General features: G+C 40.6%; 1 protein-coding gene across 2 annotated transcripts in view; it reads left to right on the forward strand.

Annotated features, from left to right (window-relative positions):
- Positions 1-27,727, forward strand: part of gabrb3 (gamma-aminobutyric acid type A receptor subunit beta3) — a 540,833-nt gene that overhangs the window by 484,645 nt on the left and 28,461 nt on the right. For both annotated transcript variants that reach the window (XM_059963853.1, XM_059963852.1), the window contains 2 exons: positions 19,318-19,470; positions 26,748-26,992. In XM_059963853.1, the coding sequence (XP_059819836.1) occupies positions 19,318-19,470; positions 26,748-26,992 (398 nt within the window). The remainder of the gene's footprint in view (positions 1-19,317; positions 19,471-26,747; positions 26,993-27,727) is intronic.

Consider the following 27,727-nt stretch of genomic DNA (forward strand, 5'->3'; position numbering starts at 1 on the left):
CCCAACCTTTCCAATTCAACCTGTGTGGTGAACTACATATACCTGTCTGGACGCGCCCCCTGCTGACTGCTCCTGTGGCTCCTCCCACAGACCCCTGTATAAAGGCGGTTGAGGCCTGAGCCAGGCCTCTCAGTTTCCAGGATGTAGTATGGTGGTCAACCACTGCTTGTTCCTTCTTCCAGTCAATAAATGCCGATATCTCGCCTTTATGCCTCAGAGTGAATTATTGATGGTGCATCAACCTGGCACTTAAATTGTCAAAATCGTGAGGCATTCTTTGCACTTTGGCCCAGCCTGGGCCCACCACCACTGCTCTGCCTCACCTCAGTTCCGAGGAATTGAATCACCTCCAAGTCTGCTCCAGCAATGACCAACATTGGCTCATTCACTCCTTTCACGCCCAGGCCCCGCCACCTCAATTCTGCCTGTACGTGTCATGCCACAACTGTCCTGCATCTTTGAGACTTCAGTGCACATTGCAAAGCAGCTAGGTTGTGCAGGCAGTTCAAATATTCAATTCTGAAAGGGAAGTTATAGGCTATTGATTGATTTTTCTCCTAACAAGAAGGCGCTATCCTTCACCAACGCCATCTTAAGCTGGATAATTGGATCCTAAACTGGATCAATTACATGTTAATGAATATAATCCATAAATTTTCTAAGAAATAAAGGTACCACAACCTTTACTTTAAAACATTTTTGACCTTCAACCTATTTACATTATCAGCGTTTAAAGTTACAACACAGTTGCAAATTGTAGCAGTAAACACAGAATGGAAGTCGATAGCTCATGGTTAATAAACGGTCAGCCCACTGAACGCTGACATTGTTACTTTAAAAGTTTATGAAAAGTGAAAGATTTTCTTTGTTGTACTGTATTTTGTTGTACAGTTCAATTGATAAATGAAATCAAAAGCATGTGATTTTTCTTTTTTCATTCTAAATATTCATAGTATGTATATTTCAAAAAATAACATTTAAAGTACTATGCAGTTTTCAGGGCATGTGAAAATTTCCTGCTCGGAGCAGTAGTTGGTCTGCACAGTTGTAAAAAATAAATTAGAGGGAGCGTAAGTGGCAACTTGCTACCATACTCTTTCTCAAAATAATAAAATAACATATCATCAGGAAGCAGAAGAAAAGCAGCACAGACCAAGTGGAATATGTATCTGCAGGATGTGCAGGTATATAGAGATACTTGAGTGTTTATGAGTATAAATCTTTGTAAGTAGTAGAGCATGTTGAAAGAGTAATGAGTAAAGCATATGGGAATCTGAACTTCATTAACACAGGCATAGAATACAAATAAAGGAAGTTGACAATAAATCTTTGGAAGATGTTTGTTAGATTACAAATGGATTCTAGCTTACCACGTTCCAGGAATGATCCTGTAGAAAATCCAAGAAACATTTGCTAGAATAATTCCAGGGATGAGTATGTATAGGCTGAGAATGATTGGATTGTTATCCTTTCAATTAAAGGTTGTGATGAAATGTAGAGATGTTCAAAGTTTTAGAAAGTACAAATAGAAATAAGTTGCCTATTGATAGGGACTTCAAGCATCAACAGACTTGTGAAGATCAAAATATAGATTTGATAAAAGTAATCTTATATCCATAGAGCAATTATAATCTCGAGGTCCCTGTTATGTAATTGGATTGGAACATGGGAGAAACTAATTTTCAATGCTGTTGGGAAAGTCTAATGGAATGACACTGAATAGAATGTTCTGTATGAAGATAGCAGTGATTAGATGAAATGAATGGTCTTGTTACATGTTACAATGATTTAAATCATCCTGCCATTAAAATAAACCCAACTATGACCATTGCAAATAAACCTATGAAATATTGGAGAGTTTCAGATAGAAAGCAAGAAGTCTAAGGGAGACATTGTCCTCTCAGAGAAACTCAGTCCTGATGCAGGGTTTCGGCCCAAAATGTCGACAATTCCGCCACCCCCACCCCCGCTCCACCTGTTGAGTTTCCCCTGCAGAATGTTTATTGTTTAATAAGTCTGAGGGTATGATTTTCAGGTCCTGTTCCAACAGGAAATATGACAGCAGGGCTCAGAATGGATAAACCATAGGTGTCCAGGAAACCTCACCATAACAGAACCGGATTGGGTGGATAGTCAGAGACCCTTTCTCAGGATGGAAATGGCTAATCCAAGGGGACATAATTTTAAGATGATTGGATGAATGTATAGGGGGAATGTCAGAGGAAAGTTTTTTGACAGAGAGTGTTGGATGCATGGAATGCCCTGACAGGGATGGTGATAGAGACAGATACATTAGTGACGTTTAAAAAATGTTTAGACACATTGATGGCAGAAAAAAAAAGAGTGCGATATAGGAGGAAAGGGTTAGATTGATCTTAGGTTAAAAGGTCGGTATATCATTGTTGGCCGAAGGGCCTGTGCGGTGTTGTAATGTTCTGTGTAAGGGAAGCAAGGCTATCAGTCATATTAATATCTTGGGACATGCCAGAGAAATCTCTTCAAAAGGACAAGGAGGCACAGTAATTGTCTCAGAGAGCTGCATATAGTGTTAGGGCTGCCATTAGCAACAGCGCTGCTGTGGTTAAAAAGCCCTCAGTTTAACGTTTCAGGAGCAGTTTGTTCACTGTCATTTGGATGCAACTTCTCACCATAGCAACCTGAGGAGCCATAGAAACACATTCCCACCCACAGAACTTGCAGCAGAAGGTTGAAATGCCTGACTTGCAGATGCCGGCTTGCATTTAAAAACATAACATTGATTGCTTTCCTCAGGAATCTGCAGTGTGATGTTTAAGGGTCTGATGAACAAGCAGTATAGAAAAAAAATATATATATCAACTTTAAAGACTTTAAAGGTCTTTCACTATTTACTCTGCAAGTCAGAGCACAAAAAGCTAACGCAGCAGTATTCCTGAGGGTTTAATTCCCTCCATGAACTATTTTTAGCTAACTGAATGCATTAACTTCCATCTTCAAGTCTTTTAACACGGTCTTCAACCAATTTAAAATAAATGGAGTAACTACAAAGAATATCATGAACAGGAAGCTACCAGCAATGCACTCTAACTCTAGCCCAGAGTGAATTAAACCCCTGGGAGTTTTTGACCTGGTAGGTCACCTCACTGATATCTCACTACTGAAATCTCTGTCTTGTCTTAATTACCAATACATTGCTTTTTTTTTAAAATAAAATGTTCTGTTATCTTTTCAATTCTGAAAAAGATAGAGCATTTTTGGTGGCACATAGGTCGATAGGATTGTAAAAAGAGCTTTTGGCATGTTGGCCTTCATAAATCAGGGCACTGATGCAGGAGTTGGGATGTTGAAAATAAACACGCTGAATTTGGTCTAATGCGTGCAATTCTGGTCACCTACGTACAGGAAAGACGTCAATAAGATTGAAAGAGTACAGAGGAATTTTACGAGGACATTGCTGGGACTCGAGGATCTGAGTTACAGGGAAATGTTGAATAGATTAGGACTTTTTTCACTGGAGCGCAGGAGAATGATGGAGATATCACAGAGGTTTGTGGAACATCGTGAGAGTGTGGAAAGTGTTACCAGAGCAATTGGTGCAAGTAAGCTCGATTTCAAAGTTTAAGAGAAGTTTGGACAGGGACATGGATGACAAGGGTATGGTCCTGGTGCAGGTTGATGGGAGGAGACAGTTTAACTGGTTTGGTATGGACTAGAAGTGCCTGTTTCTGTGCTGCACTTTTCTATGACTATGACTCTAAGTGTATAACATTATGAGGTATAGATAGGGTGATGGGCATTTTCCCATCAGGTTGGGTGAGACTAGATTAGAGGTCATAGTTTTAGGGTGAGTGATGAAATATTTAAGAGGCACCTGAGGGGGATATTCTTCACTCAGAGGGTAGTGCAAGTGTGGAACAAGCTCAGCAGAAGTGGTAAATATGAGTTCAATTGTACCATTTAAGGGAAGTCTGGATTGGTGGTTGTATGAGAGAGATATGAAGAAAGTAGGACTCAGAGTAGAAAGTTGTCACTTTAGAACAGAGCCGAGAAGGACGTTTTAGCCGGTGGGTGGTAAATCTTTGGATTTCATTGCCACAGGTGTCGGTGGAGGTCAAATCATTGGACATATTTGAAGTGGAGAATGATCAGTTCTTCATTAGTAAGGGTGTCAAAGTTAACAGGAAATTGGGGCTGAGAGAGGAAATAAATCAGCCACAATCAAAAGGAGTTGACCCAATGGGCAGAATAGTCTGATTCCAGAAGATAAGGTCAGCATGGACTAGATGGGCTGAAGAGCCTTCTTCTGTGCTGCAATGCTCAATCACCCTACAACTCTAAAATAAACTTTAGGTAAATACATCAATCTTCTATGGTCCTGAATGCAAACTCCAGTCTGCCTGTACTAATCTTCTATGGTTACGGAGGTCCGAGTAAGATGACCAACCATAAAACAGCATCCCATGATGCATTTTGCCAGTGGATCTGGAGACTGCAACCCCAGGACATCCTCGCTGTCTTTTGAAAACTGTTTAATTAGTTTAAGTAATTTTAAAAATTAAATCACAGAAAAAGTAAGTTAATTTTAGAACTATTAAAGTTAAATATGGCTGTGAAGTCATCCAGGTCATTTTATATCAAGGAGTAGTAGTGTTGTCCAGAAGAAGTTTTGCCACTCATCTGAGAGGCTTCTACAGTTCTGATCCATTGTGGGTAGTTTTTCAGCTTATAAACTCTGAAAGTTGTTTAAAGGTATAGCAATCACCTGAGGGTCGTTAAGAGTTGTAGAGGTAATGAGAGAGTTATTAGTGTTACCTGATGGAGGCATGAACTGTTGTGGAGACACTGGGGTAGAGATATAGAGATGTCAGCACTGCATTGTAAGTAGCTGATAGGTGGTGTTGTACCCCACCCCCTCTGTTCAGGAAAGGGTTTTCCAGTTTGACAAAGATTTCTTCTTTAACCCCTCTTTGCAAACCACCTGTCCTCCCTGTCCAAAATGTGAACATTGCTATCATCAAAGGAGTGCCCCTTGTCCTTCAGGTTAAGTTAAAGTAATTAAAGATAGCTGAGCAACACACACAAAATGCTGGAGGAACTCAGTAGGTCAGGCAGCATCTATAGAGAGGTGCCATTTCAGGCTGAGACATTTTATCAGGTCAACTGTTTATTTCCCTCCATAGATGTCAGCAGACCTGCTGAGTCCCTCCAGCATTGCTCAAGATTTCTAGCATCTCATAGCTGATTTGCACTTGCTTTTCTGCTCAAGGTTAAATGAATAGGGTTTGCATTCCTTGTATCAGCTAATCGTGGCAAAGAGTGTCAGGGTCAGAAGCGATGTGCTTCTGTGCTGTCCTGCTGGACTTGGTGCTGAGTCCAGTAATGGATCACTGTCCACCGGCATCCAAATTCCAGCTCCCGCTGAAGTATCAGACAGGGTGCAGCTTGAGAAGAGAAATCTTGCAGTTTCTTATGGAATCACAAGCTATAGCTAATAATGATCTGACCCTTTAGCTTCCAGATTCAGATTCATTTATTTATCACATGTACCTTGAAACATACAGTGAACTGCATTGTTTGCATTAGCAAGCAACACAACCTAAGGGCATGCTAGGGGGCAGCCCACAAATGTCACCACACATTCCAGCGCCAACATAGCATGTCCAGCGTGCTCAGCAGAACACAATAAAACAACAACAAAGCAAGTCATTTTCCTCTCTACCACCCATCCACACTAACAGTGACAGACCTCCAACAGCAGGACTGGCCTCCAAGCATCTAGCCTCCAGTGGACTCTCGTTCAGAGCAAGAGTCTGACAGACAGTTCCTTGAATGCAGTCCCCTGTTCAATAAGATCATGGATGATTTACTTCAGGTGAAATATTTAAGAAGAACCTAAGGGGGAAACTCCTTTACTCAGAGGGCGATGCCAGTGTGGAACAAACTTCCAGTTGAAGTGGTAGATGCAGGTCCAAGTGTAACATCTAAGAGGTTTGGATAGGTACATAGATGAGAGGGGTATGGAGGACTATGGTCCAGATGCAAGTAGATGGGACCAGACAAGACAAAGGGCCTGTTTCTGTGCTGTAGTGATCTGTGACTTTAGGACCTAATTATATCCCAAAGTCTGCATTCACAACTAGTCCTGGCTCTTCAAGAATCAGCCTTCAAAGACTGTTTTTATCAACGCTTGAGGAAGTGTCCAAAAGACACATAACCTCTGAAAGAAATTTTTTAAAAATCACCTCAGTTCTGCTATAAGTAGATGACCCCTTATTTTGTGAAGAGTGATCCATACTTTACTGAAGCCAGAAGGAAACACCCTCTGATGCTCTACCATCAGACTTTAACCAATATTCATAAGAGGAAACATTCTCTCCATATCCACCCTGTCAATACTACTCAAAATATTTAATATCACGGCATGCAATTAAACTGGTAATTATTATTACTGGGACAGAATTTTAAGGTGATTGATGGTAAAGTAGAGAAGGGACGTCAAGTGCGTGAAATGTACTGCCAAGGGTGGTGATGGAGGCAGATACAATAGAACATTTAAGAGACTCTTAAATCGGCAAGTAGATGAAAGAGAAATGGAAAGCTATGTGGGAGGGAAGGGTTAGATTGATCTCAGACTAGGTTAAATGTTGGCACAACATAATGGGCTGAAGGGCCTGAACAGCTGTACTGCTCTATATTCTAAATCTATATGCACATTCAAAGTAATTTAGATTAAATTGGATGAGATTATCTTCATTGCCACCTACATTTTTAGTTATTGGAGTCTTTTCTCTAATTTATCCCACCACATCTCAATCTCCACACCAGGAACAACATAGTTGGTCAGAGCGCCATCTTTTAAAAGCCACTTTCTTAAAACAAAATATGTAGTTGGAGACTTAAATAAATTAGCAGTACAGAGAAAAGCACAAAATGCTGGCAGAACTCAGCAGGCCAGACAGCATCTATGGGAGGAGGTAGCGATGACGCTTCGGGTCAAAACTCCTGATGAAGGGTTTTGGCCCGAAACATCGTCACTACCTCCTCCCATAGATGCTGTCTGGCCTGCTGAATTCTGCCAGCATTTTGTGTTTTTCTTTATTTCCAGCATCTGCAGATTCACTCGTGTTAGCAATACAGAGTCTTATTGGTGTGGACAAATACAAAAGGATATTTTTCAGTAGGCTGTCAGGATTTTTTAAGTGAAAATAACTAAAGCTCTAAGCATTTGCTGCACATCCACTAATTTCAGAAAGACAAAGTCATTTGATTTTCAATGTAGCTTGATGATGTTGTGTTAAAAGTCTTTGCTAATTCTAAGGTAGTTTAAGTATCAATATGAAGATATCTATGCAGGGATCTAGCTTCTGTTCACTGGAGTTTGCCTGCATCAGCCATGGCAATAATTAAATGCAGAACAATGCACTTCAAATTATCGAGTTTGATTGTACTTTCCTCAGTCAAATGATTAAAATCTTGATTAAATTCTACTAATATATTTATGTTTAATGAAGCACAAAGAATTGGCACACTTCTACCTCACGCTAAGTTTTGTTCAGCTATTTAGGTTGCCTAATGCACTGCAAAAGCATTTTACTCTGCATCATCTATGTCAAGTTCATTACCCTTCATATTCCTGCCACTGATGTAATGAACGGCTCTACCATCAGTCTTCAACCAACACTGCCTTGCAGTGGAGTATTCTCTTGCAAAACTTCTCAGTCCACCTACTCTTTTTTTCTCCCAGCTTCACATGACTTCCCAGTCTAATTGGACACTTCAGTTGTTTCCCAACACCTGGATGTTAATTGGGAATAAAGGACCATAAACAGACTACTTGTTCTCTCCTGGTTGTGGTGGTTAGTAAGGGCAATGTCACAACTGCAGATGGGGCAGAAGGTGACTGATGGATCTCTAGATTGTAATCTTTAATCTGGGCCTTGATGTATGGACTCAATGTTCTCACCATCATCTTGAATATTCCTTGAGCAACATACACAAAATGTTGGAGGAACTCAGCAAGTTGGGCAGCATCTATGGAGAGGAATGAATAGTCCATGTTTCAGAATGACTCTCTTGAGGCTCGTTCTTGCGAACTTCTTCTGAACCCGCTCCAATGTCAACATTGAAAAATGATTGGGAAACGCCAGACAGGATTGTGTGCGGAATGTCAGGAAGAGGAGTCAGTAGAACATGTAATTCTGAGTTGCAGGAAATATGGGATACAGAGAGAGATGATGAGAATTAATCTAAGGGAATTGGGGGTGCAGGAATTCACATTAAAAGGGTTACTGGGCATGGGTGAGAGAGCACAGGTCAGGTTACTTTTAGCTTTCTTAAGGGGTACAGGGGTTCTTTATAGGATATGATGGCTAAGCAGGAATAGGGTACTAGGATGGCCAAAGAAGGAAGGATAAAGTGTAGATTAGGGTGGGTGTGTGTGAATGGGTGAAGGGATTTAGAATGTAAGTCTATCATCTGATCCACACTCCAGAGCAGAAGGAGGTGGTAATGCAACATTAAGCTGGTTGCCAACCGCTGTAAAAGAAGAAGAATAAGAACGTAAGACCATGATACCATAAAATATAGGAGATGAATTAGGCCATTTGGCTCATTGAGTCTGCTCAGCCAGTTCTTCATAGCTGATCCAGTTTCCTTCTCAACTTCATTCTTCTACCTTCTCCCCATAATCTTTCATACCCTGACTAATCAAGAACCTATCAACCTCTGCCTTCAAAACACCCAATGACCTGACCTCCACAGACACCTGTGGTAATAAATTCCACATACTCACCACTCTCTGGCTGAAGAAATCCCTCCTCATCTCCTCTCTGAATAGACACCCCTCTATTCTGAGGCTAGTTCTAGCTTCCCCCACTTTGGGAAACATCCTCTTCACATCCACTCTATATAGGCCTTTTAACATTTGATAGGTTTCAATGAGAAACCATTTAATCTAAATTCCAGTGAGTACAGTCCCAGAGCCTTCAATCACTGCTCATAAAAATAAACCTTTCATTCCTGGAATCATCCTTGTGAACCTCCTCTGAACCCACTCCAATGTCAGCATATCTTTTTTTAGATACGAGGCCCAAGACTACTCACAATACTCCAAGTGAGGCCTCGCCAGTATCTTTAAAGCTTGAGCATTACATCCTTTCCTTTATATTCTAGTCCTCTGAAAATGAATGATAACACTGCATTTGCCTTCCTCACCACTGACTTAATCTGTAAATCAATCTTTAGCAAATCCTGCACAAGAACGCAAGGACTCTCTAGTCCCTCTGCACCTCTTATTTTTGAAATGTCTGCCCATTTAGAAAATAGTCTACATTTTATTCTTTCTACCAAAGTGCATAGCCATATACTTGCCTGTTCTGTATTCCATTCGCAACTTCTTTGCTCATTCTCCTAATATGTCTAAGTCCTTCTGCAGCCTCTCTGTTTCCTCAAAACTACCTGCCCCTCCACGTACCTTCATATCATCCACAGACTTAGCCACAAAGTTATCAATTCTATCATCCAAATCATTGACATACAACATAAAGCATAGCAGTCCCAACACCAATGCCCATGGAACACAGCTAGTCACCAGCAGTCAGCTAGAAAAGGCTCCCTTTATTCCTACTCATTGCCTCCTGCCAATCCTCTATCCATACTAGTATCTTTCCTGTAATATCATGGGGCTTTTATCATGTTGGGCAACCTCATGTGTGGCACCTTGTCAAAGGCTTACTGAAAATCGAACTACACACCATCCACTGATTCTCTTTTGTCTATACTGCTTGTTAGTTCCTCAAAGAATTGCGACAGATTTGTCAGGCAAGATTTCCCCCAAAAGAAACCTTGCTGACTTTGAGTTATTGTATCATGGGCCTCCGAGTACCCTAAGTCCTCATCCTTAACAATCGACTTCAACATCTTCCCAATATCTGTAGTCAGGCAAACTGGCCTCCGATTTCCTTTCTTCTGCCTCCATCCCTTCTTAAAGTGTGAATTGATATTGACAATTTTCCATTCCTCCAGAACCATTGCAGAAACTAGTGATTTGTGAAGATCAATACCAAGCCACCACCCTTTTCAGAACCCTGGAGTGTATTCTATCTGGTCCAGGTAACTTATTTACCTCAGAACTTTCAGCTTCCCAAGCACCTTCTCCCTAGTAATAGCAATTGCACTTACTACTGCCTTCAGACACTGTCAAACTTCCAGCATACTGCTAATACATTCCATAGTGAAGACAGATGCAAAATACCTAATTTGTTCATCTGCCATTTTCTTGTCCCCTATTACAACATCTACAGTGTCATTTTCCAGAGGCCCAGCACCTACTCTCGCATCTCTTTTAATCTTTATATATCTGGAAAACTTGGTATCCAAAAGATTTGATATAATTGGTTAGTTTATCTTCATATATAATCTTTTCCCTCTTGCCCTTTTTAATTGCCTTCTGTTGGCTCATCTCTAACTTCCCACCACTTTTTGCTCTATTATATGCCCTTTCTTTTGTTTTTATGTTGATTTTTACTTCCCTAGTTAGCAACAGTTGAGTTATTCTGCCTTTAGAATACTACTTCTGTTTTGGGATGTATCTATCCTGTGCCTTCCAAATTTCTCCCAGAAACTCTAGCCATTGCTGTTCTGCCATCATCCCTGCTAGTGTCCATTTCCAATCAAACTTGACCTGCTCCTCTTTCATGCCTGATAATTCCCTTCACTCCACTGTCATGCTGATATATCTGACTTTAGTTTCTCCCTCTCAAGTTGCAGGCTAAAGGCTATCATATTATGATCAATGCATTCAAAGGATTTCTTTACGTTAAGCTCCCTAATCAAATTCTGTTTATTACACTACACTCAATACAGAATAATTCTTCCCCCAGTGGCCTTAGCCACAGGCTGCTCTAAAAGCCATCTCATAGGCATTCTATAAAGTATCCCTCTTGGCACCCAGCACCAATCTGATTTTCCCAATCTGCATACATATTGAAATCCTCCATGACTACTGTAACATTGCCCCTTCAGCTTGCCTTTTCTATCTTCTGTTGTAATTTGTGGTCCACATCCAAGCTACTGTTCAGAGACCTATATATAATTCTCATCAGGGTCTTTTTTACCCTTGCAGTTTCTGAACTCTCCCCACAAGGATTCTACATTTTCTGATCCTATGTCACCTCCTTCTAAGGATTTGATTTCATTTTTTATCAATAGACCCACCCTACCCCCTCTGCCTACCTGCATTGACTGGTTATTTCTCTCCATAAATGCTGCCTGACCTCCTGAGTTCCTCCAGCATTCTATGTTTGTTGCATGCTCAAGATTTTCGGCATTCTCACAATCTTATTTGTTGAATATTCTTCCTTAAATTTGAGCATAAGGTAGTGAGATGCTGCATTTCTTCAAGCATTCCATTAACTCTTTTCCTTCATCCTCCCTTGATAGAGACATGAGATGCTCCACTGTTCAAGTAGATTATGGCTGATCCAAGTTTTAACCCTGATGGATTACTAATCCTATAATAAAGCAGGATCATTCAGTCCGAATTGTGAAAATGTCAGTTGATTTCCAACCTTTTTGCAGATTGTATATTTGCATTGCGTTTAAAGTATGGGACACTTTCCTCACATTACACCTCAACTAAATCATATAGTTATTGTAACAAGTGCAATAACATGTTGGTCAGACAAAGAAATACCACAGACATTTTGAGGTATTTTTCCAAAGAGCACAGTTAATTTGGTAGGTTGTAAATTAATTTTAAGTGCTTTAGAAATTGTAGAAAAAACTGACTTCCAAAACGATTCCAGTATAGAACAAGACAAAAACATGTGTGTCAGTGTAGCGCTCTCAGTTTTACATCTATCACAATAACTATCAACATTAGGAAAGATATTAGACAATCTCTCCTTCGTCAAATAGTAATGATGTACAATTTAAAATTGAATCAATGAATGGCTAGCACAAATCGAGGAAGAATTAACCAACTTCAAGATCTGCATCCAGTCCTCTGTTATAAAAGTCAAATTAAGTTCCTTTTCCCAATCTTCAGATTCAGATTATTGTCATTTAGAAACCACAAATGCAATGCAGTTGAAAAATGAGACGACATTCCTCCAGAATGATATCACAAAAGCATATGACAAAACAGACTACACCAGAAAATCCACATAACGTTTGGCAATCTCCAATCCAGAGTATGGAGAGGCTGTTGCGTATTAATATCGCGCTACCATCTTAGCGCATTGCCCAGAAAGGAGCTCCAAATCCAACAAACAAAACAAGACCAAAAACTAAAGCTACAAGACCTGCACAGAACCACATAGTTACAACATATAGTTACAACAGTGCAAACAATAGCATAATTGATAAAAAAAAATAGACCATGGGCTTAAAAATACTCCAAAGATGTTAAAAGACTATAAATTCAAAAGAAACCACCACACAGTTTCCACAAGTCCTTAGGGTCCTGATAGACTCCCCATCCTACACCAGCGGCAGAAGGGAATACCCCCGCTATGGACTTCCACAGCGCCGCCTGACTCAGCCTAGCAGATGCAGCACACAATGAAAGCTCCGTCGAACCCAGCCTCGCAGACACAGCACACTTAAATCTTAAACTAAGGGCGCTTATCCCATTGTAATAATAAATTATAAATTCTTCCAATGGAACCCTTCATCAAAGGGTTCATACTCATAATAATATCTAACAGGTCGGCCTCTAATATGCAAGGAAAATTACTTAAATATTTTTGTAAGAAATGTCTAACTTGAAGGTATTGTAAGAAGTGTGCATATGAAAGAGAGTATTTATCAACTAATTGTTCGAAAGACGCCAGTCTATCTTCTTTGAATAGATCCAAAAAAGAAATGATATCTTTATTTTTCCAAAAATAAAAAAATTGGATCACTCAAAGAAGGCTTAAAAAATAACTTCGATAAATTAAACTACAAAGTTTAAATTTTTTAAGATTAAAAAAATTACAGAACTGGAGCCAAATTTGTAAACAATACTTAATCACAGGGTATGAATTTAAATTAGCAACTTTAGCTAATTGTATAGGTAGAGCAATTCCCAATAACGAGGTTAAGTAAAACTATTTCACAGCTTTCAATTCCAAATCTACCCAAATTGGCCATTCGTTCTTATCAGCCCAGTGTAACCAAAAGGACATGTTATTGCATTTGTTACATTGATAGCTGGGAGGGCCATTCTGTTGAAGTGGGAGGACACGTCGGCTGCCACTCTGTCACAATGGTTCTCTCAAGTGATGTTATGTCTTAGTTTGGAGAAAATTAGAAGTCGAACCTTTGAACCTATTTTTGATTTTTGAGAAAAGATGGGGTTCATTTGCTCATTACTACCATTTGAGTTAATTGATAGATTTCCTCCATGATCCAATCGTAAATTTTGGTATAATTTTTTTTGCTGGCAGTTTGATGTTTATCTTTAGAAGCTTTTTGTATGATGCATGGCTCCGGAGTTGAACACTTAATGGGTTCTTTCTTTTTCCTCACTTTTTCTTGCTTTAGTAGGGTTTTTTCCTTCTTTTTTTTGTGCCACCATATTTTTCAATACTTAATTTGTTTTTTTTCCCCTTTTGAGACATTGTAAGTGTTACTTACTTCAATGTACTCTTGATATTTTGGATAATAATAATGATTAAAAAAATTAAATCATATAGTCATAGAGTACAAAAGCACAGATGCAAGTCCTTTGTCCCATCTAGACCATGCCAACCCATCTTCTTGTACCCAGATCATAGCCCCCCATTTTTCTCTCATCCATGTACGTATCCAAACCTCTCTTACGTTTTACGGTTGAACCAGAATCTACCACTTACACTGGCAACTTGTTCCCTATTCGCACCATCCTCTGAGTGAAGAAGATCCCCTTCAGATTCCCTTTTAATATTTCACCTTTCACATTAAACTTATGACCTCTAGTTCTAGCCTCAACCAACCTGAGGGGGAAAAAGCCTTCAAGTATTCAGTCCTCTATACGCTTCATAATTTTGGACTCTTCTACAAGATCTCCCCAAATCTCAGGGGTAGTAATCTTGGGATTGCAGCCTGTGCCCCGCAACAGTGCGGATAGGAGTAGAATGAGGTAACAGAAAAATGCGTGTAGAATTGGAGCAGGGAATAGGGATTCAGATTTCTGGATCATTGGGACATCTTCTGGGACAGGTGTGACCTGTACAAAAAGGACAGGTTGCACTTGAATTCAAGTGGGACCAATACCCTTGTGGGCAGGTTTGGTAGAGCTGTTGAGAGTGGTTTAAAATAATATGGCATGGGGATGGGAACCAGTATGATGGAGCTGAGCATAAGCCAGCAGGCTTACAAGTAGATGATGTGATATTTAATACAAATGTAAGCAAGGGCAAGCCAGTGTTTGGGCACAACTGCTGACAGAGCAAAGAGTTTGTTGTACCACGGAGGCAAAATTCATAAGGGTGAAGAATGCAGGACTGAAGGGGCTGCATTTTAATGTGTGTAACATTTGGAATAAGGTGGACAAACTCGTGGTGCAATCAGAGATTGGTCGATATGACGTTGTGGGCATCACTGAGTCATGGCTGAAAGAAGGCCATAGAGAGGAGTTTAACATCAAAAGATGTACTTTATATCAAAAGGAGCGGCAGGAAGGCATAGGCGGTGGTGTGGGTCTATTGGTAAGAGATGGAATTACATGTTTAGGAAGAGATGGCATAGGGTCAGAGAATGTTGAATCTTTGTGGGTGGAGTTAAGAAGCTGCAAGGGTAAAAACAAACATTATAGGAATCATAAATAGGACTCTAAATAGTAGCCAAGACGAGGGGTTGAGCTTGCAAAGGGAGCTGAAAGAGCATGTAATATGGGTAATGTTACAATTGTAATGGGGGATTTCAATATACAAGGGGATTGGGAAAATCAAGTTGGTGTCAGATTGCAAGAGAGGGAATTGGTTGAATGCCTACGAGATGTCTTTTTAGTGCAGCTTGTGCTTGAGCCTACTCGGGGAAAGGCTCTCTTAGATTGATTGCTGTGTAATAACCCAGATCTTATTAGGGAGTTTAATGTAATGGAACCCTTAGGAGGCAGTGATAGAAATATGATTGAATTCATACTGCAATTTGAGAGGAAAGAGCAAAAGTCACATGTATCAGTAGCAATGGAATAATCATTACAGAGCTATGAGAGGAGCTTTCTCAGGTGGATTGGAGGAGGATACTGTCGGGAATGACAGCAGAGCAGAGATGGCCGATGTTTGTAGGAATAGTTCACAAAGTGCAGAATAGATGTATCCCACAGTAGAGGTTATTCTCAAATGGCAGGGCTAGGCAGCCATGGCTGGCAAGGGAAGTTAAGGACTGCATAAAAGGCAAGGAAAGGGCACGTAAGGTAGCTAAAGTGAGTGGGATGTTGGATGATTGAGAAGCTTTTAAAATCCAACAAAAAGCCACTAAAAAAAAAACTGTAAGGAAGGAAAAGATGAAATATGAGGGAAAACTAGCCAATAATATAAAACAGGATACTAAAAATTTTTGTAGTTATATAAAGAATAAAATGGAAGTGAAAGTTGATACTGGACCACTGGAAAATGATACTGATGAGGTAAAAATGGAGGACAAAGAAATGGCAGATGAACTTAATAAGTGCTTTGCTTTAGTCTTTACTGTGGAAGACACTAGCAGTGTGTCAAAGGTCCATGAGTGTCAGTGAGCAGGAGTGAGTGCCATTGCTATTACAAAGGAAAAAGAATTAGGCAAACTCAAAGGTCTTAAGGTGGAATTGCCACCTGGACCGGGTGGACTACAACCCAGAGTCCTGAGAGAAGTTGCTGATGAGATAATGGATGCCTTGGTCATGATCTTTCAAGAATCACTTGGTTCTGCATAGTCCCAGAGGACTGGAAGATTGCAAATGTCAATCCACTCTTTAAGAAGGGAGGAAAACAAAAGAGGAAATTATAGGCCAGTTAGCCTAACCTCAGTGGTTGGGAAAGTGTTGGAGTCCATTATTAAGGAAGAATTTTTGGGGTACTTCAGATCTAATGATAAAGTAAGTCAAAGGCAGTATGGTTTCCGTAAAGGAAAAATTCTTTGAGGAAGTAACAAGCAGGGTGGACAAAGGAGAGGCAGTGGATGTCATTTACTTAGATTTTCAGAAGGCATTTGATAAGGTGCCTCCCATGAAGCTGCTTAACAAGATAAAATTCAATGGTGTTACAAGAAATATACTAGCACGGATAAAGGAATGGCTGACAGGCAGGAGGCATCCAGTGGGAATAAAGGGGACCTTTTTTGGTTGACTGCCAATGACAAGTGGTGTTCCTCAGGGGTCAGAATTAAGATTACTACTTTCCACATTGTTTGTTAATGATTTGGATAATGGCATTTATTGCTTTGTGGCAAAGTTTTTGGATGATATGAAGATAGATGGAGGGGTAGGTAGTGCTAAGGAAGCAATGCGATTGCAGCTGGATTTAGACAAATTGGAAGAATGGGCAAAAACCTGGCAGATGGAATACAGTGTTGGGAAATGTATGATAATGCATTTTGGTAAAAGGAACAATAGTGCAGATTATCTAAGTGGGGAGAAAATTCAAACATTAGAGGTGCAAAGGGACTTGAGAGTTGGCATTTATTTCAAGGGGAATAGAATATAAAAACAAGGAGATAATGCTGAACCTGTATAAGACACTAGTCAGGCCACACTTGGAGAATTGTCAACAGTTTTGGGTCCCTTATCTCAGAAAAGATGTATTGTCATTGGAGAGAGTCCAGAGGATGTTTATAAAGATTCTGGGAATGAAGTGGTTAACATGTGAGGAGTATTTGGCACCTTTAGGCCTGTACTCACTGGAATTTAGAAGAATGCAGGGGGATCTCATTGAAACCTATAGAATGTTGAAAGGACTAAACAGGGTAGATGCGGAGAGAATGTTTCCTATGTGGGAGTGTCCAGAACTAGGGGGCACAGTCTCAAAACTGAGGGGTGACCTTTTGGAACAGAGGTAAGGAGGATATTTTTTCTTTAGCCAAAGAGTGGTGAATCTGTGGAATGTTCTGCCACAGACTGTGGTGTTGGCCAAGTCCACGGGTGTATTCAAAACAGAATTTGATAGATTCTGATTGGTCGGTGCATCCAGGGATATGGCGTGAGGGCAGGTGTATGGGGTTGAATGGGACTCGGGATCAGCCATGATGAAATGGAGGAGTGGACTCAATGGGCTGAATGGCCTAATTCTGCTCCTGGTCCTTATCATCTTATGATCTTTCTCGTGCACTCCAGGGAATAAAGCTTTAACTGATTCAACCTTTCCTATAACTCAGGTCCCCAAGTCCCAGCAATATCCTTATACTTTGTAGATTTTCTCCACACTGTTTGATGCTTATTGTTATCTTGCCTGCAGGTAGGTGTCCAAACTGTACACAGCACTCCAATTCAGCATCACTAACACCATATACAATTTTAACATAACATCCTATGTCCTGTACTGAATGTCTTGAATGTCTTAAAGCCCACTTTACCTATGAAGCCACTTTCAGAGAATTAATTATCTGTTTTTGCAGGTCCCTTTGATCATTTATAATTTAACCCTTCCTTATTACAGATTTCCCACAACTAAGGAATGACATCTACTCTTTCATCATCATGATTATGTGGCTTGTGTATGACCTGGGCAATCATTTTCCCATGACCATGATTGTTCTTGGCAATCTTTTCTGCAGAAGCAGTTTGCTATTGCTTTCTTCTGGGCAGTGTCTTTAGAAGAAAGGTGATTCCAGCCATCATTAATGTTCTGCAGAGATTGTCTGCCTAGCATCATTGGTTGCATAACCAAGACTCGTGATATGCAGTAGCTGTTCCTATGGCTTCATGTGACATTGATTGGTGCTACACCTTGCCCAAGGGTGACTTGCAGGGTATCGGTGGAAAGTGCCTTATGCCTCCTTTGACAGAGACGTATCTCCACCTCACCAGCCGAACACTATGCCCTATCTACACTATAAAACCCTGTAACGGCCTGAAATACCAACAGCAGATCACTCCATGATCTTCAGTATTCAATCAAACACATGCCCTATCTACGTAAGCTGTTCTCTCAATTAAACCCCATTTGCAATAATTAGTGCTATCAAAATAATTGTGTGCAGGTTGGTGCTTAGTTCCTTAATTATTCGTGTTAAATTTGTACCTGAGATTAGAAAATGCTTTCTCAAAGTTGATGACTTCATCTGTGTTTCCCCAGACACCATCACGTTCAGAATTTTAAATAGTGTACTTGGGTAATATCAACAATAAATCAGAGGTTAAAAGCTTATGGACTGATGCACGGACTCCGCTTTTCCCACAATGGCCAATATTAAAGGATAAAAAAGCAATGAGAGAAAATTTAAAAAGCAAGAATCACTTTCAGCATTACTGCAAATTCCTAACGAGTATTATGGCTGTATTAAAAAATTAAAAGCATGTTATATTAGAAATATTGGACTATTATTTACATATTATAACCAGAATCAGTTTAAAATCATTGGCATTTGGCATGAAATTTGTTGCTTTGCAGCAGCGGTGCGGTAAAGTACATAATCAAATCAATAATTGGTGCAAAAAGAGAAGGAAAAGAAAGTAGTGTGTTAGTGTACATGAGTCCATTGTCCATTCAGAAACCTGATGTCGGAGAGGAAGAAGCCGTTTTTAAAATGCTGCCTGTCTGCCTTCACACTCCAAACTATGCTCCTTGATGGTGGCTGGGTGGGGGGCATCCTTCTTGATGTGAATCAGAATCAGACTCAAGTTTAATATCACCATTATGCGTCATGAAATTTTGTTAACTTTACAGCAGCAGCACAATGAAATTCATGATAAATAAATATAGAAAAGGAAACAGAGTTACATTAAGTGTACATGCCATATGCCATTTAAATAGTTAAGTTAAAATAAGTAGTGCAAAAAACAGAATTAAAAAGATAGTGAGGAGTGTTCTTGGGTTCAATGTCCATTCAGAAATCAATGGCAAAGGGGAAGAAACTGTTACTAATTTGCTGAGAGTGTGCCTAGGTCTGCTGTATCTCTTTCCTGATGGTAGTAATGAGAAAAAGGTATGTCCCAGGTGGTGGAAGTCCTTAATGATGGATACCATCTTTTTGAGGCATTGCCTTTTGATGTTGCCTCAGATGCTGGGGAGGCTAGTGCCCATGATGGAGCTGGCTAAGTTTGTAACCTTCTGCAGCTTTTTCTAATACTGTGCAGTGGCCTCTCCATACCAGGTGGTCAGACCACTTCAATAAGCGCTGGTAGTCTGTGATCAGATTTGTTTCATTAAATGGCGCTTTCCTCCTTTGTTTTTCCAGGTGCATACCCAAGACTTTCACTGAGCTTTAAATTAAAGAGGAACATCGGCTATTTCATTCTCCAAACGTACATGCCATCCATTCTGATTACCATTCTCTCCTGGGTGTCATTTTGGATCAATTATGACGCTTCAGCTGCAAGAGTTGCTTTGGGTAAGTGCTATCTGGGGCAAAAAAAACACAGACCAGCAAAATGAAATATATCTGAAGACATGAGCATGTGACTTATCAAACTGATAGAAAAGTGACAAGGCCTATCACAGTGTTTTTGTTCTGACACTTGAAATAAGTGTAGATTGGTCACATCCGTGTGGGTTGGCACGGTAGTGTAGAAATTAGCGGATTGCTTTACAACATTGGCAGGTTCAATTCCCACTGCAGTCTGTAATGGGTTTGTATGCTATCCCTGTGACACGATGGGCTTCCCCCGGTTACCTCCCACATTCCATAGACGTATGAGGTAGGAAATAGTGGGCACGCTATGATGGTGCTGGAAGCATACCAACGCTTACTGTCCCCAGCACATCCTCGGACTGTGTTGATTGTTGACACAAACGATGCATTTTGCGGCATATTTCGATGTGCATCTGACAGATAAAGCTAATCTGATCTTGACGTAGAGCTTTGCCAAGTTTTGGTGGTTTATTCACAAGTGTGAGCATCCTGCATGATGGCCCCTGGACATGATAAATTATCGGAGCGGGCAGAGTGTGGGAGCTGGTTCAGTCTTGATGCCCAGTGCTGTCAGTGTGGAGTCCTAACATTCTCCCTGTGACAGCATAGGTTGCATCTGGGGTGCTCAAGCTTTCTCTTACATCTTAAACTATGTCTGGATTGGTAGGCAAATTGCTTCGAGCACGTAGGCGAGCGGTGTAAAAGGAATATCATTTATTTTCTAACCAAGCCACCCAAGATTTGCACACCAAACCTCCAAGCCTAATGAAGTATAACACCCAAGACCAGGTCCCTCAGTAATGTATGAACTCCAGCCAGCTGCCAGAACCACACAGTAACTGTTGACAAAGAGTCTGCAGTGAGCTACCTTGGGTCATATGGAGCTTCATCTCCCATCACACATTGTTATGCTCAGCACACCAGAGCAACAGGAGCTGATGAGGAAACTCAGTCAGATGAAACAAGATGATCACAGATGGTCCGTGTCCAGGTCTCCTGTTTAAAAATAGGAGGTGGGACATGTTTTGGCATAGATCTTAGACCACGAGTAAACATGCTCTCAACCTGTAAATTTCTGTCATTTAGAGACCAGTAGTGACCTGAGAGAATTTTGCGATTTATTACACTGTCAGATTTAGTTTATCCAGGCATCTTATCCTTCCTGATATAGCTCATGTAAAGTTCTTGACCTCATAATCTACCTCATTATGATCCTGCACCTTGCTGTTTATCTGCACTGCACTTTCTCTGTAGTTGTTACATTTTATTCTGCATTGATGTTTTACCTTGTTCTACTGTATCTCAATGCCCTGTGTGATAATCTGATCTGTATGAACAGAATGCAAGTCAGGCTTTTCTTGGACCACTGATGCCAGACAGGCATTCTCTGAAGAGTACTGATAATAGATGGGGTCACATGTCTTGTAAAGACACTGCCCAGAAGAAGGGAATCACAAACTACTTCAGTAGAAAAAATTGCCAAGAGCAGTCATGGTCATGGAGAAGACTATGGTCGCCCACGTCATATGACGTAGTGCATAATAATAATGATGAATTATGTGGCAGCAACGCAAATGCGTAAAAACATGCAGACATGGTCAAGAGGTTCAGTTGTTGTTCAGATCAAACATCAGAATGGGAAGAAATGTGATCTAGGTGATTTTGTCCATGAAATAATTATTGGTGCCAGACCAGGGGGGTTTGAATATCTGAGAAACTGCTTACCTCTAGGGAATGCACAACAGCCTTAAGAGCTTACAGAGAATGATGCAAAAATCAAAACAAAATCCAGTGATCAGCAGTTCTGAGCAGAATGGTTCAAGCTGACAGGAAGGCGACAGTAACTCAGATAAACATACATTACAACTTTGGTGTGCAGAAGAGCATCTCTGAATCCACAATGCATTGAACCTTGAAGTGGATGGATGACAGCAGCTGGTCCCACTGGGTTCCACTCTTGTCCCCAGTAAAATGTCCAATGAGTGTACTTACTGCGCGGTTACAAAAATTTTTGAAATCATTGTTAGTATCATGAAGATTCTGCAGGCCATCAGATAAATTATAGAAAGAATTGACTTGAGACATTGAAATATCTTTTTTGTATGGTGTAAGTGTGGCAGGCTGTGTAATTTCTTCAGCGCTTAACTGCTTGAGTTTGAAGTGCAGCGAAATTTATTGCTGACATAATAAGCAGTATCTAGAATATGAATAGGAAATAAACATTATTCCTTTTATTTATTATTCATAGAGCCTTCAACTCAGTTGATGAAAATCCATAGCCTGTTTGATGATTTTGAGCTTACAATTAAAATGATCACTCATTCCGCTGTAAGCTAGCTCCTTTGTAGTCTCAATTCTGCTGTCTGTTTTATCAGGCAAGAAGCATATTGTTTTTTGACATATGGGTAAAAATGACTACTTTTAAGGCACAAATATCATACTTCCCTTCTTGGTGTTTTAAGAGTGCTATGATCAGTTTAAAAGCAATGACTTAATAACACCACTATTGAAGGTGATGAGAGCACAAACTGGAAATATAAGCTTTCTAGGTCTCAATAGTGACAGAAGAAGACACATTGATTGTAATCAACGAAGCAACCACTTTGCCTTCCCTAACCTGGTCAAACAATCAGCAGGCGGTACCCATGTATGGAGCAGAACGGAGGATTTTTCAAAAGGGTATTTGCTCGAATTTTAAGGTGGCTATCACCAGAAGTTATTTCTGGTCTTTGGAATTAGTCCGAGAATGAAAAGGTTGATGCATGAGGAACATTTCATAGCTCCGAGCCTGTACTTGCTGGAGTGTAGAAGAATGAGTGGGGATCTCAATGAAACCTACTGAAGGCCTAGTTGTGGAGAGGATGCTTCCTATAATGGGGAGGGGGGGCGTCTCAGACCAGAGGGCTCAGACTCACAATAGTGGGAACTCCCTTTTGAACAGAGATGAGGAGAAATTTCTTCTGTCAGAGGGTGATGAATCTATTCAATTCATTGCCTCAGACAGCTGTGGAGGCCAGTTTATTGGGTATACTTAATGAGGAGGGTGATAGGTTCTTGATAAGTAAGGGTGTCAAAGGATATGGGGGAGAATGGGGTTGAGAGGCCTAAAGCGTCAACTGTACTTCCAGTCCTGCCGAAGTGTCTCAGCCCAAAACATCGACTGTATTCTGTTCCATAGAAGCTGCCTGGCCTGCTGAGTTGCCCCAGCATTTTGTGGATAATAAGTCAGCCGTGGTGTAATGCTGGAGCAGACTTGGTGAGCAGACTGCCCTAATTCTAGTCCTATGTCTTGTGGTCTACTACAAAAATGATTTTTCAGAGCTGAATTGAGTGAATGAATGTCAGCTGTAACATTTTCCCACATTCTGCTTCACTGGCTGTTGTGCTGCAGCCTGGTCAGTACCTGGACCATGTGTCATTAATATTGGCCCAAATGCAGGAAGCAGACTTTCAAAGTGATGGGATTAACTGACCTACTGGCAGCAACCATTCAAAAATACAAATGGAAGTTTGTTTATTATTGTCGCATATACCGAGTACAGTGAAAAATCCTGTCTTGCTTATGATTCACACAGAGCAATTCTTCACACAGTACATTGAAGTACTACAAAATAAAACAATGGCAGAATGAATCACCACTGACATATGTCGTGAAATTTGTTATTTTTCATCAGCAATACAGTGCAATACATAAAAAAACTTATAAATTACAATATGATATATTTATATTATTGTGCTGAAGTCTTAGGCACATGTGAAAAATTCTGTAAAGCTAAGATGTTTTCAAAAATACTGAAATGAAAAGTCTTTAAATATCTATGTCGGTTATTCCAAGCATCTTGGAGGACTCGCTACAGTTCCTCTGCAGACTTTGGCTGTCTTGTTTGCGTCTGTCTCCACAGGTGGTCCTAGACAGCCTCAGTGACGTTGAGATCAGGGCTCTGCAGAGGCCATACCATCTATAACCAGATAAAAAATCTAGGATGCCCAAGATTGGCACAGTACTGCACATATTGTATATGTGAATAATGAGGTAGCGTTCACTGTCTGTTCAGAACTCTGTTGGCAGAGAGGAAGACAGTATCCCTAAAGCATTGCATGTGTGCCTTCAGGGTCCTACACCTCTTCTGTAATGGTAGGAATAGGAAGAGAACATGTCCTGTGTGATGGGAGTCCTTAATGATGGAAGTAGAACAAAGTGTAACAGATACAGACAAAGTGAAGTGCAATAAACAATAAGGTGCAAAATAATAACAAGGTAGACTTTGAGGTCAAGAGTCCATCTTACTGTATAAGGTTCAATGTTCAATAGTCTTGAAACAGTGAGGTAGAAGTTGTGACTTCATGAGTATAAGTACAGTTGTCTGTCACAATAGTCAATGCAGAGCATATTATATTAATTAGCCTGCAAACTGAAAACTCTGGATTTAATTCTTAATTAGCAATGAATTCCTGAACCTCAGGCACAATGATACTGGTGGACTGACCATTGATCCTTGAAAGTGGGATGAGATAGTAAATTCATTGAAAAACCCAGACAGAGTCGACACCTAATTGGTTTCCAGTAGTTGCATCTAGTAAGTCCACGAGCAGCTAGAACAGCTGTCAAGTACTTTTCCTACTAGTGTTTTATCCGCCTTCACCAACTCCACCACCGTCGCCAGCAGCCCATTCCACGCACTCACCACTCTCTGCGTAAAAAACCTACCCCTGACATCTCCTCTGTACCTACTTCCAAGGACCTTAAAACTATGCCCCCTCGTGCCAGCCATTTCAGCCCTGGGGAAAAAGCCTCTGACTATCCACACAATCAATGCCTCTCATTATCTTCTACACCTCTATCAGGTGTCCTCTCATCCTCCGTTGTTCAAGGAGAAAAGGTCAAGTTCACTCAATGTATTCTCATAAGGCATGCTCCCCAATCCTGGCAACACCCTTGTAAATCTCCCCTCAGATTCAGATTCAGTTTATTGTCATTTAGAAACCACAAATGCAATGCAGTTAAAAAATGAGACAACATTCCTCCAGAATGATATCACAAAAGCATATAACAAAACAGAATACACCAGAAAATCCACATAACGTTTGGCAATCCCCAGTCCAGAGTCCGGAGAGGCTGCTGCATATTAATATCGTGTTACCATCTTAGCGCGTTCCCGGAAAGGAGCTCCAAATCGACCAGACAAAACAAAACCAAAAACTAAAGCTACAAGACCTGCACAAAGCCACATAGTTACAACAGTGCAAACAATAGCATAACTGATAAAAAAAAACAGACCATGGGCACAGTAAAATTAGTCCAAAGATAAATAGTCCCCTGCACCCTTTCTATAGTTTCCACATCTTTCCTGTAGTGAGGCGACCAGAACTGAGCATAGTACGCCAAGTGGATCTGACTAGGGTCCTATCTAGCTGCAACATTAACTCTCAGCTCCTAAACTCAATCCACCGGATGCCTTCTTAACCATAGAGTCAACCTATGTAGCAGCTTTGAGTGTCCTATGGACTCGGACCCCAAGATCCCTCTGATAATCCACACTGCCAAAAATCTTACCATTAATACCATATTCTGCCATCATATTTGACCTACCTAAATGAACCACCGCACACTTATCTGGGTTGAACTCCAGCTGCCAGCATTTTGTGTGTGTTGCATTGGATTTCCAGCATCTGCAGATTTTCTCGTGTTCTCTATTTCTCTTCATAAGCTAACACCATCAACTCTGGAATCAGTATTATCTCTCCTCAAGAAAGAAGACTAGAGCTGCAAACAGTACTCCAGGTGCAGCCTCGCCAGTATCCTGTACAGTTGCATCATAACCTCCCTATATAGTCACAAGGAGAATCTGTGAACTTCACACTTCTCACTGGAGGTCAGGACTGAACCTGGGTCTCCTGTGAGGCAGCTGTGCCATTGTGCTATCAAAGCCAAGCCTTTGATGGATGTTACCAGGAGTGAGGTATAACTGCTGACTGGATGTTCAATCCCGTGCATTAATTACAACAGGGTCTTTTAAGAGACTCCTGGATAGGTACATGGAACTTAGAAAAATAGAGGGCTATGGGTTTCTAAAGTAAGGACATGTTCAGCACAGCTTTGTGGGTGAAGGGTCTGTATCGTGCTGTAGGCTTTCTATGAACTCAGAAATTGAGGTCACCTAGGATTATACTTGTTGCAGTTCAGAAGAATGAGACAGAATCGTAGAGCAACATCAACTTTATGAAAGGGGTAGACAAGATGGAGGCACAACAGTTGTTTCCACTGGTAAGTGAGACTAGAACTATTGCACATCGCCTCAAAATTTGGGGGAATAGACTTAGGATGGCAATAAGGAGAAAATGTTTTTCCCAGAGCGTAGAGAATTTGTGGAGTTCTCTCCTCAGGAGACAATAAAGGCTACCTCATTAAATATATTTAAACCACAGTTGGATATATTTTTGCGTTGCAGGGGAATTAAGTGTTATGGGGGAAAAGCAGGTAGGTGAGGATGAGTCCACAGCCTGGTCAGCCATGATCTTATTGAATGCAAGAAGGCTTGATTGGCCAGATCCTTACTTCTGATCCTATTTATTATGTTTTTTTTTGTTCTTATATTCTTTGGGTTCCAAAGGCATGCAGGTTGAAAGTTCAGTTGGCCACTGTCAGTTGTCCCTCATGTGCAGGTGAGTGGTAGAATCTGGGAGGAGCTGTAGGGAGAATAGATTATACAGGAATAGGATTGATCTGTGAACTGGCATAGACTCATTGAGTCAAAATGGACTTTTCCATGTCATCACAAAACATGATAACAAATTAGAATAACAGGCAAGATTTTAGTATGACCATTATTTTGAGGGGCTACATCTCAATCCAATTCAAACCCTAAAGGGTAGAAAATGAGAAGAAATGTGAACAGCTTCCCACACACTCAGTTTTCTGAATAGACAATGAACCAACTCATGAACTTGACCTCACTGTCTTTGCTCTCTTTTTGCACTAGATATTTTATTTAATTTATATGTATATATTCCTTACTCTATGTTATAGTATTTTTAACGCTTTCACAAAACAACAAATTTCATGACAAATGTCTGTAATATTAAACCTGATTCTGATCTTGTGTTTTTGGATGCCAATTATATTTTATCTTTTTCCAGTGTTTCCTTTTCTAAATTCTGCTATCTCATGTCCCAATGGTTCTTAAAGACTTTGGCAATTCTCATCCTGCGCCTCATCAACACATGGATTGCTAAATGCTGTTTGTAATTCTCTATAGGAATCACTACTGTGCTGACTATGACAACCATCAATACTCATCTGAGAGAGACCCTTCCAAAGATCCCCTATGTCAAGGCCATCGACTTGTACCTGATGGGGTGCTTTGTGTTTGTTTTCTTGGCCTTGCTCGAGTATGCATTCGTCAACTACATCTTCTTTGGGAGAGGGCCACAGATGCAGAAGAAGCTACAAGAAAAGTCAACGAAAGGCAACCACAGCCGGCCTAAGTATGAAGGCAACAGGGTAAGAGAACCTAAACCATACATGCTCTGTGTGACAGTTGCTTTAACATCAATTTTCATAGAGTTATTGTTGTATGTCTGAAGTCTAAGGCTTAATCTTACCATTTTCTGGAGATAATTACTGCTTGTTATCCCACTGGCATTTAGGGCAACAAGGAAGGTCCTCCATCTCTGGTGGCATTCAAGGCTTCCTTTATCATGTCAGTAGCTCCCTCTCGGTTTTCGCTACTGTCAGTCATGCAAGTCCCAGGTGGAGACTCAGGATCTACATCACACGCAGATGTGGAAGGATTCTTCATTACTGTCTCCATAATAATTTTGTTTTACCAGACAGGTTTGTTAGCCCTGAGCTGAACCCCTGAATTTAGAGGACCAGTAGACCATTCTTAGACTGGCCTCTACCCTTTGACCTGTTTGGCATGAGTGACCCTACCAAAAGCCCTGACTCCAGCCAACATAGCTCTCCAGGTCTCCAGGCATGCAAGCCTCCAAACCACAACAAGTTTGTGGTCCTCCAGAAGGATTTGCTGGAGTTGGACAATGTTTAACTGACTTGCATGATTTTTGACTTCAATGGGAAGGAAATTCAGGGAATTTATTAAAGAAGCTGCCAGTCTAAAGCCATTCATGTTATTTTGGAAGCTGAAATTTGAACCAACCCTCTTAATATCTGGATCACCGTGGGGAAGCTGAAAAGACGACACTCCAAAAGGCATAAACTGCTGCAGAGAATATC

This window comes from Hypanus sabinus, chromosome 3, assembly GCF_030144855.1.
Source record: "Hypanus sabinus isolate sHypSab1 chromosome 3, sHypSab1.hap1, whole genome shotgun sequence".
Lineage (NCBI taxonomy): Eukaryota > Metazoa > Chordata > Chondrichthyes > Myliobatiformes > Dasyatidae > Hypanus > Hypanus sabinus.